The following is a 13,214-nucleotide window of genomic DNA, read 5'->3' on the forward strand; positions in this document are numbered from 1 at the left end:
GGATCTTCCATGGCTTTTCAAATCCCTTCACAGTCGTTTTTACAATTAGCACGCCCGACTTGCATACACGTTTCGCGTTCAAGAGCACGGAGCTCTTCGGGACTGGGTCCTGCTGCTCTCTACCTCTCTGAGGCTCAACATAACTCAGTACTTACCCACTAGGGCGCCCCGCGCCTACTGGGTGTTGTCGTTCCTCCGCGACAAACGAGCAGATTGGTAAGAAGCGGAACGTCCGTTCGATGAACCGTTACGCGTCTTACGCAGGGGACAATCAGTCCCAAGGCGACGGGTGTTCACACAAACACTACACCGTTGGTGTTCAAACGCTGATCGGCAGCTGGAAGCTCTTCCTCCTCTTTCACAGCATAGCTGAGCTTCATTGGCTCAGGCCCGCTCGACAATCTCTGAGGGTGTGCATTCCAACCAAAAAAAATTGTGCCGACTTAAAGTTGAAGTCGGCATTCAATGCCACATTCATCGTTTTTTCAAAAGAAGACGGATGCACACGGAAGACTTCCATCCTGGCCAGTGCGGAGGCCCTCCATTAAGGCCGTCACTGCAACCGCCTTAAGGAGAGGATCGGCTGCCATCCTGGCAATGAGAGTTCTCAGCTCTTGGTCAAAGTCCACCAACTTCTTCTTGCCCTGTCGGGCGGCAAGGAAACACGATCGCACGTGATATGCCTGATTAGGCAGCGAGAACATTCGCAAAAGCTGACGCTTCTGCTCCTTCCAAGAGGGGAACGCAGCTTCAACCAAAGCACCGCACGTTATTGCCCATTCTCTCTCTCGGCCACCGAGCTTGGAGATAGCTAGCGCCACGCGCTATTGAACATTCTGGAGGAAGGCGGATGCCATAGCCATCTCGGCCTCTCTTATCCAGAGAAGGGGATTCTCTCCATCCTGGGTCGGAAGGAGTCATCCTTGATCGACAGTGGCGTCATGGACGCAGTCGATGTCGACATCTTCTTCTCTAGGTGCTCTAGCCGAGCATTTTTATAACTCGAACTCGTCTCTAGACGCGCGTCTATCGCTTCGGGCCCTTGCGAAATAAAGTGTTCCACGTCTTCAGCGTTCAGCTCAGCTTATTAAGCCAGTCCTGCATGCCCTGCCCTGGGGCAAATAAGAGTATTGTTCCATCCTCACAGAAGATTAGTCATAACGACTCAAGCGTAGATTGGTTACAAGTGCTACCAGGTGCAGCGGCTGCCGTAGCTCTTTGACTAAAGGAAGCTCAGCTAAGGTTACCGACCTTATGTTCTATGCAAGAACCAGTACGAGTGTAGCAGATTGTAATCTGCTATCTCCAGGATATTTAAATACCTCAGCCAAGGTAAAGACGCTCTTCCGTACAAAATTGAGACTGCATCAATTGTTTATTTGCGGCAGGACACCGAACACCGCCCCGAGCAACTGATCTCTTCGTCGATTATTTAGGTGGAAGACGACTACGAGTCGGATACTCCTTTCTCAGCATGGAAAGACGAGGAGGTTGAAGCGCGCCAGCGGCGCGAGGTATTCCCGCTCGAGCTTGCGGGCACCGTGACCGTCCCTCGACCTCTCGATTTCTGGGGGAGGTGGCCGCCTATATCTCTAAAGCTGTATGTCTCCTAATTGAATAGTAAAACTAATTAATATACATTGCTACTGGCAGTCCTGCCTTCTGGTTACGGTGTAGCCACCATTGTGTGATTACACCGACTTGTGTAATCCACACCATCTTGTGTGACCCACCCTTTTAACCAAGGGTACGTGTAACCCCGTTACAGTACCTAAAAAGAATAGGCATAGTTAAACTTCAAGTAACAAAAGTCGCGAGTGCTTGCATCTCTTTCTCCGGCGTAAAGGATGTCTTTGAAGCTTTTGTCTACCCGTCAAGACACTCTTACCTTCTCTGATCTTATCTTCACTAGCTAGAACTAGTGGACTAGGACTCTAATAACCGCAATTGCGAAAGACCGTCTTCCAACGGTGGTAATGGTTATCGTCTCATGGAGGGTCTTCGAACGGTCGCGGCTCGCATAGAGACCTTCCGCATCCACCATACTTTTTTGAGAAGTGTAGGTAGCGCATTAAACGCGGAGCACAACTTACATGCCGCAATGGCAGGTTGTGCTACTGGGTATGAATGCTCTACAAACACGTCAAAGGTAATGGATCTCAGTCACGCTGTCGAGCAGCTCCGCGATACCCGCAGATGTTTTCTCTGTCATGCGTGCCCCTTTGCACTCGACTGAGTGCTACGAAGGGTTGGAGTCCCACGCAAGAGCGGGCGACATTGCGTTGGCAACAGCTGTTACGCGTGAACAGCAAAGTCGTACCGTCAATACTCAGAACTAATATGACGGTTAAGATATAAGGATTAAGTCTACAGGTGGACAAGCGTTAACGATGCATGTGTCATTATTTGGCGCTAAGCACTAAATATGTTGTACGCTTATATTAGATCAATAATTCATTTTTGCCATCGTCTCTGGCAAACTTGGTGAATTTTATGATAGTAGCGACTTTAATATTTATCGTCTTCATTTGAAAAAAAGATACACACGGGCACTCAGTTTCGTCGCAGCAGGGCTCATGATAAATTTAGTTTGTCGATTAACAAAGTCTTACGTGCGTGCTGCTTCCTGGAGTTCGTCAGGCTTCTCAGACAAATAACATGTCGCTAGACGTACGCTTGACGTCATATTAAACCTCATTAAGATGTCGACGTATGCCGTGAATTAATATTGGCATGCGTTAGCCTGCGTGAAAAAGTGATCAAAACGGGCTAGCATCGAGTTTTTCTTAGCATTGGCTGAGTCGAAACTTTTCACAGTGTAGGAGCGCAGCCTGGCAACTTTACATGAACGATCAAGCGATTCGGATAGCAACCATGACAATCAACTTAGACAATATATATTAGTTGATTTTCTTGCTGTATCATAGTGACATCAATACCAACCAGTAAGTTATACAATCACATCATCATTAGCTTTGGGTTTGCCGTCGTTAAAGCTTACACGCCGTGTTCATCTAAAAGAACGGATTTTCTGTAAGCTTTGAAGTCCAGTATTGATGTAAAATGCTGGGCCAAACCACTGAAATTATTCCACCACTTGCTGCAAAAAAAAGTAATGTCGTCCGAGCCTTTTGCCTCCTGTTTGTTCAAAGCTTTCGTAATACCTTGGGCCAACAATTGCGAAGGATATTCGACAAATTGATACGATAGCGTAGCCAGCAGACAAAGTAACCCAAATCGTGAGAAGAGTCGGCAATAATAATTATCTTGCGAGTTTAATGTTGTATTGAAAAGAACGAAGCTGTGCAGCAAATAGACGGAGAAGCTAACTTTACCCCAATACCGCAGGAAGCTCCACTCTAAAATTGATGATACCGGCGATGGCAAGATCATTTCACACACAATTAAATTCGTTAACGTCACACTGACGAATGGGAAACCCGGCGTCTGTGGTGCCACGTTATGGTGAATCCAATTAAAGAAAAGACCACGAAAGGCCACGCTTAAAAAAATGGCAAGCATTGTAAACTCAATCGTTCGAAGCAACAATTTGAACCAAATTTGATGGTGGACACCACTGGCTTTTACCCATGGATCAAGCTTGATGAAGACAGCTGCAGCCATTGATCCCGCTAGAAACGTAGGAATATGCGGTAAGAGCCCTGTGTGACTCGTGCGGTACTCGCTCCAGCCTTGAGTGATGATCCACCAGTATACAGGAATATATGGTACCCACCAATAGTTTCTCAGAGACAGCGTAGCGAGAGCAAACACAGGGATAAAAAAATAATAGGCAATTTCAAGCGGTAACGTCCAAAATACAAAGTACCGGGATTCAAAGTCGAACGTAAGTGTTTTGAACAAGTCAAAAGTCGCCGCCTTCTCGATATGATAATAGCGACTTTTGTATTCATCATCCATTATTCTCAAGGCAACGCATGTGAGGGCAAAGAGAGGATAAACCCGACAAAATCGCTTGGAGAAATAGTCAGCTAATAGGAATGCCCATTTACGTATCCCCGCTTTCTGATTGAGCAAGCAAATACTTTTTTTCATAAAAAGCCACGTAAGGAGGAATGATGAGAGTACGAAAAACGAGTCCACCGCAACGGCGCCTAGGTTTAAGTCCTGCATGTACTCTTGGGAATGTTGCGTAACGACTAGCAAGGCAGCAAGACCACGCAATCCATCAAGAAAAAGGATCTTGGTAGGTGGAGCGGTTGCGTTCGTTGCCTTCTTCGTCTTGCCACACTTCTTCTGATTATCCTTATCTTGCTCATTCTGAACTAAAAGCGGCGGAATTCCGGGAAGAACCTGCAAAGTTATGGCCATGTCATGAGTGTGTTTAATCGTTTCACGCTCAGCGTGGGTGCGTAGCATTCCTGTTCCTTGTAAAAAGTAATTTGCAAATTTGTAACTAACCTGTGCGGCTTTTCGGAACGCGTGCGCTTGTTGAGACACAATGCAGCGAGTCGTCTGTGTCCTAATTTTGGAACATATCCTTGATCGCAGAACAGCAAGAATTTCAAAACGTTGGCACATTGCAAGAAATGTGTCGAAATTGCAGAGCAAACAAGAAAGCGTTAAGTTTTAAATTGATATTTCTATCTGCTCGCCATCACCATATTTGCACACTGTAAAAGATGAGTATTTTGTATAAATGACAGAACGCTAACTGCGAAAAAGGATTGCTTTATAAAGTGAGAACCAATGTTGCCGATATTTTGTCTTCAGCACGTCAAACAAGTTTCAATGAGGCATTCCGTAATCAAATCTTGATGGCCTTCGCCGGTGATTTCCAAAACGTAAAGAAAAAATCAACCTAAAGCTGAGCCTTTAGCCCTGAGGCAAGCCTTGATGTGGACGCAAAGTGATAAGTACACGAGTCGTATAGCTTCAATAGCGAGCCTAATGGAAGTTTGCTACCTCAGATTATTGACAGAATCAAGCCTGCCAAAGTGCGCATAGAAAGAGAAAAGCGAGTGGTTGTGTATAACGTCGGGCACCGACCTTTACATTCAGTGCGCAATTCTATGAGATAGGCCGGCCAATTAGGCGGACGGAGCATGGCAGTATTCGAATGGACATCAATCTGAATTTGTTTACTACAATAAAGATTGATCGTGTACGGGGCTTGGGCGAAAGTGGTTGTGCGCGAGGAAGATACAAAAGAAGACAGCGCAATTGATGCCCAGACCTTGCATAAATGTTTCACCTTGACGGGCCAATTTTCAACGAAGGTAAAAAAATATAAATAGTTTCACGAGAAGTTGGCATAGAAATTTGTTATGCGAAAAATCAAAAATATTCTTTCGTTCTAAAAATTGGAAGCAAAAGGAAGATTAGGTGTTGGTTTTCGTGATAGTTCACTTTGTACTGACGGAGTTGGTGAATCCACATTAGACAAATTTGACGAATTGATTTGCGTCAAGCGACAAGTGGATGAGGCCACTAATCAAGAAGAATGCATCGACTTCCATAGCCAAAAATTGATTCACGATGCTTTTTTGTGGTCATCCTTTGAGTTTTGGGCACATGATATACGGCATACATACTTAAAATTGGCCCACGATTTTGAACCCGGGTCAAATATCAGTTTTGACGAACAACATCTCAGTTCTGAGCGATAATGTATTTGGCTCGCCGTTTCACATACAGGAGCGAATATTTTTGTGACAAGGAAAAACCAGAAATAAATGACTAAACCAAAAAACCAAGGATTCATAGGTTTGTGGTCGTCAAAAATATCGATACACTTGGCGACAAGCAAAATTCGCAAGATTATTGGACAACATTTTTTTCAGATGGAGCAACACGAGGACTCAAGCATCAAGCAAAAGCATGAACTGGAAATAAATCATGAGAGGGCAATAGTATCGAGATAATACGAAACACGATCGTAAATATCGGAAATTGAGAACCCTATCAGGTGTAAATTGCGCGGTGAAAATGTCATCACCACGTTGTGATATTTTTTCAACAAATGATGAAAAGGATCTGCATAATCATTAGTAATAGATGCCCTACTTTGTCAACTTAGTGCTCTGCGAGTGTTGTCAATAAGTGATACGCGGACGGCGAGCTAAGATCTTCCTCTGATACAAATCGTACCATTTGGTGACGTCAGCGTCCTGCAATTATAGGCACATTCTCCCGCGAGAGACTCCCTCAATAATATAGAAGTTTTAATCGGATGTAGTAAGGGGACATTTACACCCTATAGAGCTATGTCAGTAACTCCTTTCACGACTGAATGATTTCTCTCGCCACTTACTCAAGGTGCTTTGTTGCTCCATATGGAGGACCCGGTTTACGGTAGTGCTGACTCTGCAGTACCGAAATTATGGCAATAATGGGCCATACTTCTTATCATGAGGGCCTAGCCCCTGTACTCTCGACTGACAGACGTCCTTTATATCCACCGGCTTTGGTATGGGAGATTACACCACCCAGTCCCTTTCACTCTTAAATGGCCTCAAACCTCACAGCTGATCTTTATTTGTTCCGCCAGACACATACTTGAGGAGGTCGGCATACAGTCGTACTTTCTTGTCTCGACAGATATGCATTCTGGAGTCTGCAACATACAACCACCCTTTATCGTCAGATCCCGAGACCTCAGCTTATTGACTTATCTACCTTTCGCGTTCGGCTCGAGGAGTCTAGCACTATCATCGCTATACTTTAAAAAGCCTCATGTCCTGCACGAAAGCTATCACTACTTTATGCTAGTGCCAAAAGTGAGCTGACGTCGATGAAATCCGTCATGTAGAGATGGGGAATCCTCTAAGTTTAGTCAAAGGGTTGTTTTACTTGCCATTGAGGAGCAAGAAGACACTGAAGCATAACGTGGCGAAAGGTAAAATTTTGCGAATATGTGCAATCGTCGGAAAATCTATCGACGATGACATCAGTAATGCGGAGTTCTTGATGAGACGGTACTGAAGGGAAGGTTTGATGAGCAGACTTGGGAAGCTCTAAGGACCAACCTTGTTTATGGACGTTGCTGATATATTTCCAGACAAGGTGCAGGCAGATTTGCCGTCTGACAGAGGCATCTGTCATGAGATCAACATACTTCCTGATATGGAGCATTGTATCATACGGCAGTTGCCGTTGTCAGTAGAAGAAGTGATTGCGACCGGCAAGTTCTTAATGCAGCGGCAGAAAGCTTCTTATGTGCATGAGAGTAAGTCTCGTCATTATAGTCCAACCTTCTGGGTGAAGAAAGCCACGAGATGCTGGCGCATTGTCCACACTTTCAATAAATTGAACGATGCGACCATACCTGTCCTGTCTCCGGTTCCACGCAAGGATATAACTCTTGATGGAATAATTGGCAGTTCTATTTTCAGTGCGATCGATCGAAAGATAGTTTCTATCAGATACGAGTGCGCAAAATTGATTGCAGTCAGTATCCCAGTCATATGCTGTGGGAATTCTCACAGCATATGAACGGTTAATGATGCCATAAGGTTTAAAAAACACTCCCGCGACTTTTATCAGAATGGTCACGGATCTGCTTCGTCCATTGAGAGAGTTTGCACCGAGTTACTTTGACGATATATTCGTGCATAGTAAGAAAACGGGTGAAAAGTCGATGTTCATCTTGGTCATCTTCTTCAGGTCTTTCAAGTTATGCGAGAGAATAAACTCTAAGCTCATATGAATAAGCGCATTTTCTTTGCACCAGAGATCCCCGTCCTCGGGATCTCTGTAGGCAAAAATGGCCTTCTTGTAGTCACAGCTGTCAATGAGTGGCCCGTGCCAACCAATGTGATACAATGGCTGGGCTTGTCTAACTATTTGAGCAAATGCACGCACGATTATGCAGCGTCATTGAGCCCTTAACGACTCTTAAGAAATACGTTAAGTGGGAATGGTTGAAATTTCACCAGGCGGTGAAAAAAAAGCTTGATAGAAGCTCCCGTCTTTGCGATTAAAAACCACAATAAGCCTTATCATGTGGTCTGCGATGCAAGTGATTTATGCCATCGGTTGTATGTAGATGCAACACGATGATGAGGGCCAAGAGCAAGGTTTTCATAGCAGTCGCTTTAACTCCGGCCCACGGAGCGAAAATACCCAGATTATGGCAATAAGCTCCTAGAAATGAAGTATGCTTTGGTTAGGTTCCGTGTGTACTTTTCTGCAGAGGAGCGTCTTGCAATCTATACAGATCATGCCCCATTGCGTACAACAGTAAAGACTCCGCGTTATCGCAGATAATAACTTGTTTGTTTCATTCTTTGCGAAGTACAGCGATTTGTGCTCTACAAACTTGACAAGATGATCATCTTAGCTAGTGGGTTGTCAAGTCATTCAGACTATAATCCAAATCCAGGAGCGAAAACATGCAAATTTCATTTCGACAATGTGAAGATGTTCAGATGATCAGATTGCAAACAGCGACTACAGTGCGCAAGAGGTCGTCGAAGGGTACAAGTCCGATGGGATATTCCATAACCCGTTGAGGTTTACAATGACCTTTCCAACAAAGCACTGCAAGGACTTCCGTCTCGCACAAGATCGCGAGCTCGCCGTTTGGAGTACACAACGAGCTGTTGTACTTTGCGGTTGAACACGAAGATACTTCAAGAGGTGTTGCTTCAAATGACGAAGGTTTGCGTCATCGTCTCATATATGAGTACCATGACAGCCCTTCGGTAGGCCATCTCGAACGTGAGAGAACATTTTTTAAATTTTTTTCGCCACACCTGTATATAAGTGGGTGCGCAAGTGTGTGCGACTTGTAAAACCTGCCAGAGTGAAACCATCGGGATCAATCAGGCCCCACTTCGGTCGTTGGTAGTGCCAATTGACAGCTGAGATGTCTGTGAGTATGGGCTTTATATCTGGACTTCCGCGTGGCAGACATGATGGCGTCCTTGTATTGTTTGATTGATTCAGCAAAACTCTTCATCATGCGCCTGTTTCGGATAAGATCTCGTCCGCAAAAACAGCTAAGGTGTTTGTAGACGTTGTTATCCGTCTGCATGGTCTTGCTGTCGAGATCATGTCTGACCGTGACAGCTGTTTTGCGCCAAAGATTTGGCGCTCACAGTTTAAACTGTTGGGCACCAAATTGTCCATGTCAACAGCTACAGACCCTGAAAGGGACGGTTAAATAGAGCGTGTGGTTCGAGTCCTGGAAGACGTACTGCGTAGTTACGCTACTTTTTCCAAAGAGCGGGAAGAACGAGCGGAGCGAGAGCCTACTTTTTCTTGGAGAACAGTCAAGCTGAAGATTGCTGGGTGAGGGTGGCGGTGTTTGGTCTAGATTCGGCAAGACACTTGGACTGTTCTAATCAAAGAACACCCAGCGAACTCTACGCTCGGGTGAAAGCCCAGAGGACCGGTTCGCACTAAGGATGAGCTCGCACTAAGGACGTCATCCTTGCTCCGGGGCAAGTAAATCAGAAAGATCAGTTAAACCTTCAAAATAGCCAATCCTTTGCGTGACTCAACATACTGTCGAGATTCCCCGAGAACCAAACCAACCATAATTCGTGACGAGCGTGATTCCGCTGAACCAACCTTCGACTGTAGCAACACGACCTCCGCGATGCCATCACTCTTGAGGTCGTGTATGAAGTCATCATAAGTGACTTTCTCGAGCTGCACCAGCTCTTCCATAGTCGACAACGGTGCTAAAATAAGATTTGTTCTTGTAACTTCACACCCAGTCGTTGCATCCACAATACATGGACCAGCATATTTGCATGCTATAATTCCATATATATGGTGAGTACTATGCTGGACGAGCACACCCGCGGACTCAACCGCACCCAAAGCGGGATTGCCATCGCCGCGACCAACAATTTTCACATGTGTGTGCTCAACTACATAACGGGCGGGATCATCACCTTTAAGGTCAGTTGTCCTTGCTGATCCACGAACCAGCTCAACCACTGTATTAGTGAGAGCGTTGGCATACCCAGTCACAGTCAATTCCATCGACTTTTCATTGAACACATGTCGAAAACATTTTTTCATCTTCAGGGGGCAACAACAAGCATCTCTCCCTCATATATTCTTTCCGTTGAGCAGATCGCCAAGCCAACCAACGACTCATTTGTATTTAAGTGGCCAGTCCCGGGCAACACTTGATCTATCGATACACTTCCTGAAGGACCTCCCGCGGTCACTATATTTGACTCCATATCTCCCCTGACCTGGGGAATGTCAAATGCATGACGTTAACCAATAAAAAGTGGATCATGTCCAGCAGAATACGACTGCCAAACGCTTGAGCGCTTTTTTATGGTGCGTATTGAAAGTGATTTACTACTTCCAAAAGCTCTCCCGACGCCAGAAGAGCTATTCTCAATCGTTTTTGATCGCCAATCGATCCATGGCTCGAGCTTCTCAAGCTACGGTATACCTAAGATCGGGTCATACCAATTGTTCATCTCGAGGACTGTGAAAGCCTTTTTTTGAGTTTAAGTCTTCAAAGTTCAGCTGAAGATCAACATAATTCGCGATTAACACCGCACTAGCGGCCAACTTCACTGAGACAAATTCATTGCTTCTATCTATTGCATCCAAAAGCACTGAATCATTTCTCTAACTCTTTTCTTCGCGCGTAGTTGCGGGACGCACCAAAGTCAATCAAGACTATATACGGACTACTGTAACCTTTCACACTCGCTGGGACCACAAGGTGACCTGTCGTTAACAAAGAACAACGATCTTTCGAGGGCTAAACCCTCATTGGCGGTTCTACCACCACACTCACAGGAGCTTATAACTGCCACAGTACACCACCCTGCATCTACTGGATTCCGGCGTTTCTCGAAAGCCTCGTGGTATTGGTACCACGTGACTCGGGGCAGATACGACAAGAACAGTATTGAGATGTTAGTCTCTCACGTGGACAATTATGGCGCATGTGTTCGAATTGTTGACATCCGCTACAGCAAACTTGCTGCTTACGGACAGTCACCGCGCTAAGATCCATCAATTCCGAAATCCCGGTAACAGCGGTCATGCTTCCATCCAGATGACATATTAAACACAAGCTCGACGCTGACAATAGTCCTCGTGTAATGCAATCAGAATTGCATTTTCCAGAGTCGCCTCACTCAGGTGGAATACTTTGATCTCTAAAGGACCATAAGAGTCCATGGGGATCATCGCTGCCCCCGGCAAGTGTTCACTTCTTATACTGGCACGAGGCTCACGGAGCTTTTGTACGACAATGTACAATGACAAAAACTTTGACCGTTGTCGAAGCGCCACGTTTGCTGAAAGGGACATCGCTTCCATGGCCTTTTACAATTATTGCTATGTGACAAAGTAGCTAGGGCGGTTGACTTTCCAAGTCATCGCCCCATCCATCACACGGCCATCCAAATGTGATATCGTAGAGGCCACTTGACTACGGCATCACGAATTTGCGTCATCGTGATAGCAATGGCCATTTCTTGCTGCCAGAACGCAGGATTTTCATCGTCATTCCTGTGAGAGATTTTCAATTTGATTTTCACGGGACGTAATGTGATAACCGAAGATGTCATGTAGCGGAGCTGCCGTAGCTCTTTGCTTAGAGAAAGCTATGCGAAAGTCACCGACCTTAAGCTCTATATCAGAACCAGTACGAGCGTAGCGGATCGCAATTCACTACCCCCGAGAGTACTAAAAAACCTTAACCAAGGCAAAGACGCTCTTCCGTTCAGAACCAAACCTGTATATACTTGTTTTATTTGCCGCAAAGCCGTCTGTATCTAAAACCTTAGGTTTTCTTGATCAAATAGCTAAAGTAATATGCATAACTACTGGCAGTCATGCCACGTAGTGTCTTCTTGTTACAGTGTAGCCATTTCGTGATTACACCGACTTGTGTAATCTACACCTTTGTACGGTCACACCATCTAGTGTGACCCACCCTTTCATACAAGGGTACGTGTAACCCCGTCACATTCTCCCCCATCAATTTGTGAATACACATAATATATAACTAACCGTCGCTTCATACGAGGCTTGCGGCGGGTCTGAGACACCGTTGCATCCTTTAAACGTTCTCCGCACAAGGAGCCCTTTGTATGACACGAAAAATACGCAGCCTAATTGGTTCTGTAGGCTCCCGCATGTAGAGCACATCTTCTTCTGTACGGAGTGCATCTCCGGACAGGACTTCCGCGGCTTCACGGAAAGCCATCCAGAACCTCGGCAACTGGGCTCCACACACCTCGCCCGTCACGGACGACGGATTTCCTCGTCGGAATTTCGGAGGAAGCCGACTACGAGTCAGATACTTCTTTCTCAGCATGGGAGTACGAGGAGGGTGAGGTGTGCCAACGGCGCGACGTGGGCCCTGCTCGATCCTTGCGGACACCGTGTCCGTTCCTCGACCTCTCGACTTCGGGAGGAAGTGGTATTATTACCAGTCGCCTCGAAGAGGCACAGGAGCTGCAACTGGAGGCTGCCCACAGGGCGGCTCTCATGACCTCATATCCACGTTGGTCCTAGATCCTTGTGAGGAATACGGCTTCCACTCGGCGGATCCCGCTACTGAAGTGAAAGACGCGATCACTCGATCGTTAGGGGTCTACGTAGTAGGGCCCTCGGTCACTTCGCAAACTGAGCTTGACCAGCGGAAAGCTCTCCGAGCTCGCTTCTTGGTACCTCAAGAAATCCCAATGGATCGGTACCGCACTCGTCATCAAGATCAAAAAGGAGGTGCTCCTGAACCCGCCATGCGGATAATTCGTGTGGTGTTCGCCCCTGGCAAAATCGCTGCAGATGATGAGGAGCTCTTTGAGCGATGAATGCGGCAGCACCAAAACCTTTCCTCGCTATCTTTCGTACAGCGAAGCCACAAAGAAGTGAAGTTGTGCCTTGAGCGCCATCTCCAATTCACTTTTTCAAGCTAAAGGTGCAACGCCGACTTCATGTGTATTGTCGCCCTGCGACACATGAAACAAGACATAACGCTCCCGCGAGCACTGTGGTTTCCCACACTGATGAGTCTGTGACCACAGCAGCTTAGAGCCATAGCTTGTACTCAGCAGATGGAACTCCGGCTCTCCGGGGTACCGCCGAGAAGCGCGAAGCATCATGATCCTTCTGATGATAATCATTAAAGATGTCTAGGCAGTCTTGTCGATGCGGTACCTCAAATTCCTACGAGTTCTTGAACTTTGGGTATCTCCGCCATATCACAATATATTGGGTTCGACCCTGTTGACGACGTTGACCCATAAGGCGCTCCA

General features: G+C 46.1%; 1 protein-coding gene across 1 annotated transcript; it reads right to left on the minus strand.

Moving 5' to 3' along the window:
* Positions 1–2,997: 2,997 nt before the first annotated feature.
* PHALS_06090 (acyltransferase family) lies at positions 2,998–4,380 on the minus strand (the record flags this gene model as incomplete). Its single annotated transcript, XM_024719317.1, has 1 exon — positions 2,998–4,380. The coding sequence occupies one exon, from the start codon at positions 4,378–4,380 to the stop codon at positions 2,998–3,000; it is 1,383 nt and encodes a 460-aa protein (XP_024584628.1).
* Between the last annotated feature and the right edge of the window lie 8,834 nt (positions 4,381–13,214).

This window comes from Plasmopara halstedii (genome assembly GCF_900000015.1).
Source record: "Plasmopara halstedii genome assembly, contig: Scaffold_2935, whole genome shotgun sequence".
Taxonomy (NCBI): Eukaryota; Oomycota; class Peronosporomycetes; order Peronosporales; family Peronosporaceae; genus Plasmopara; species Plasmopara halstedii.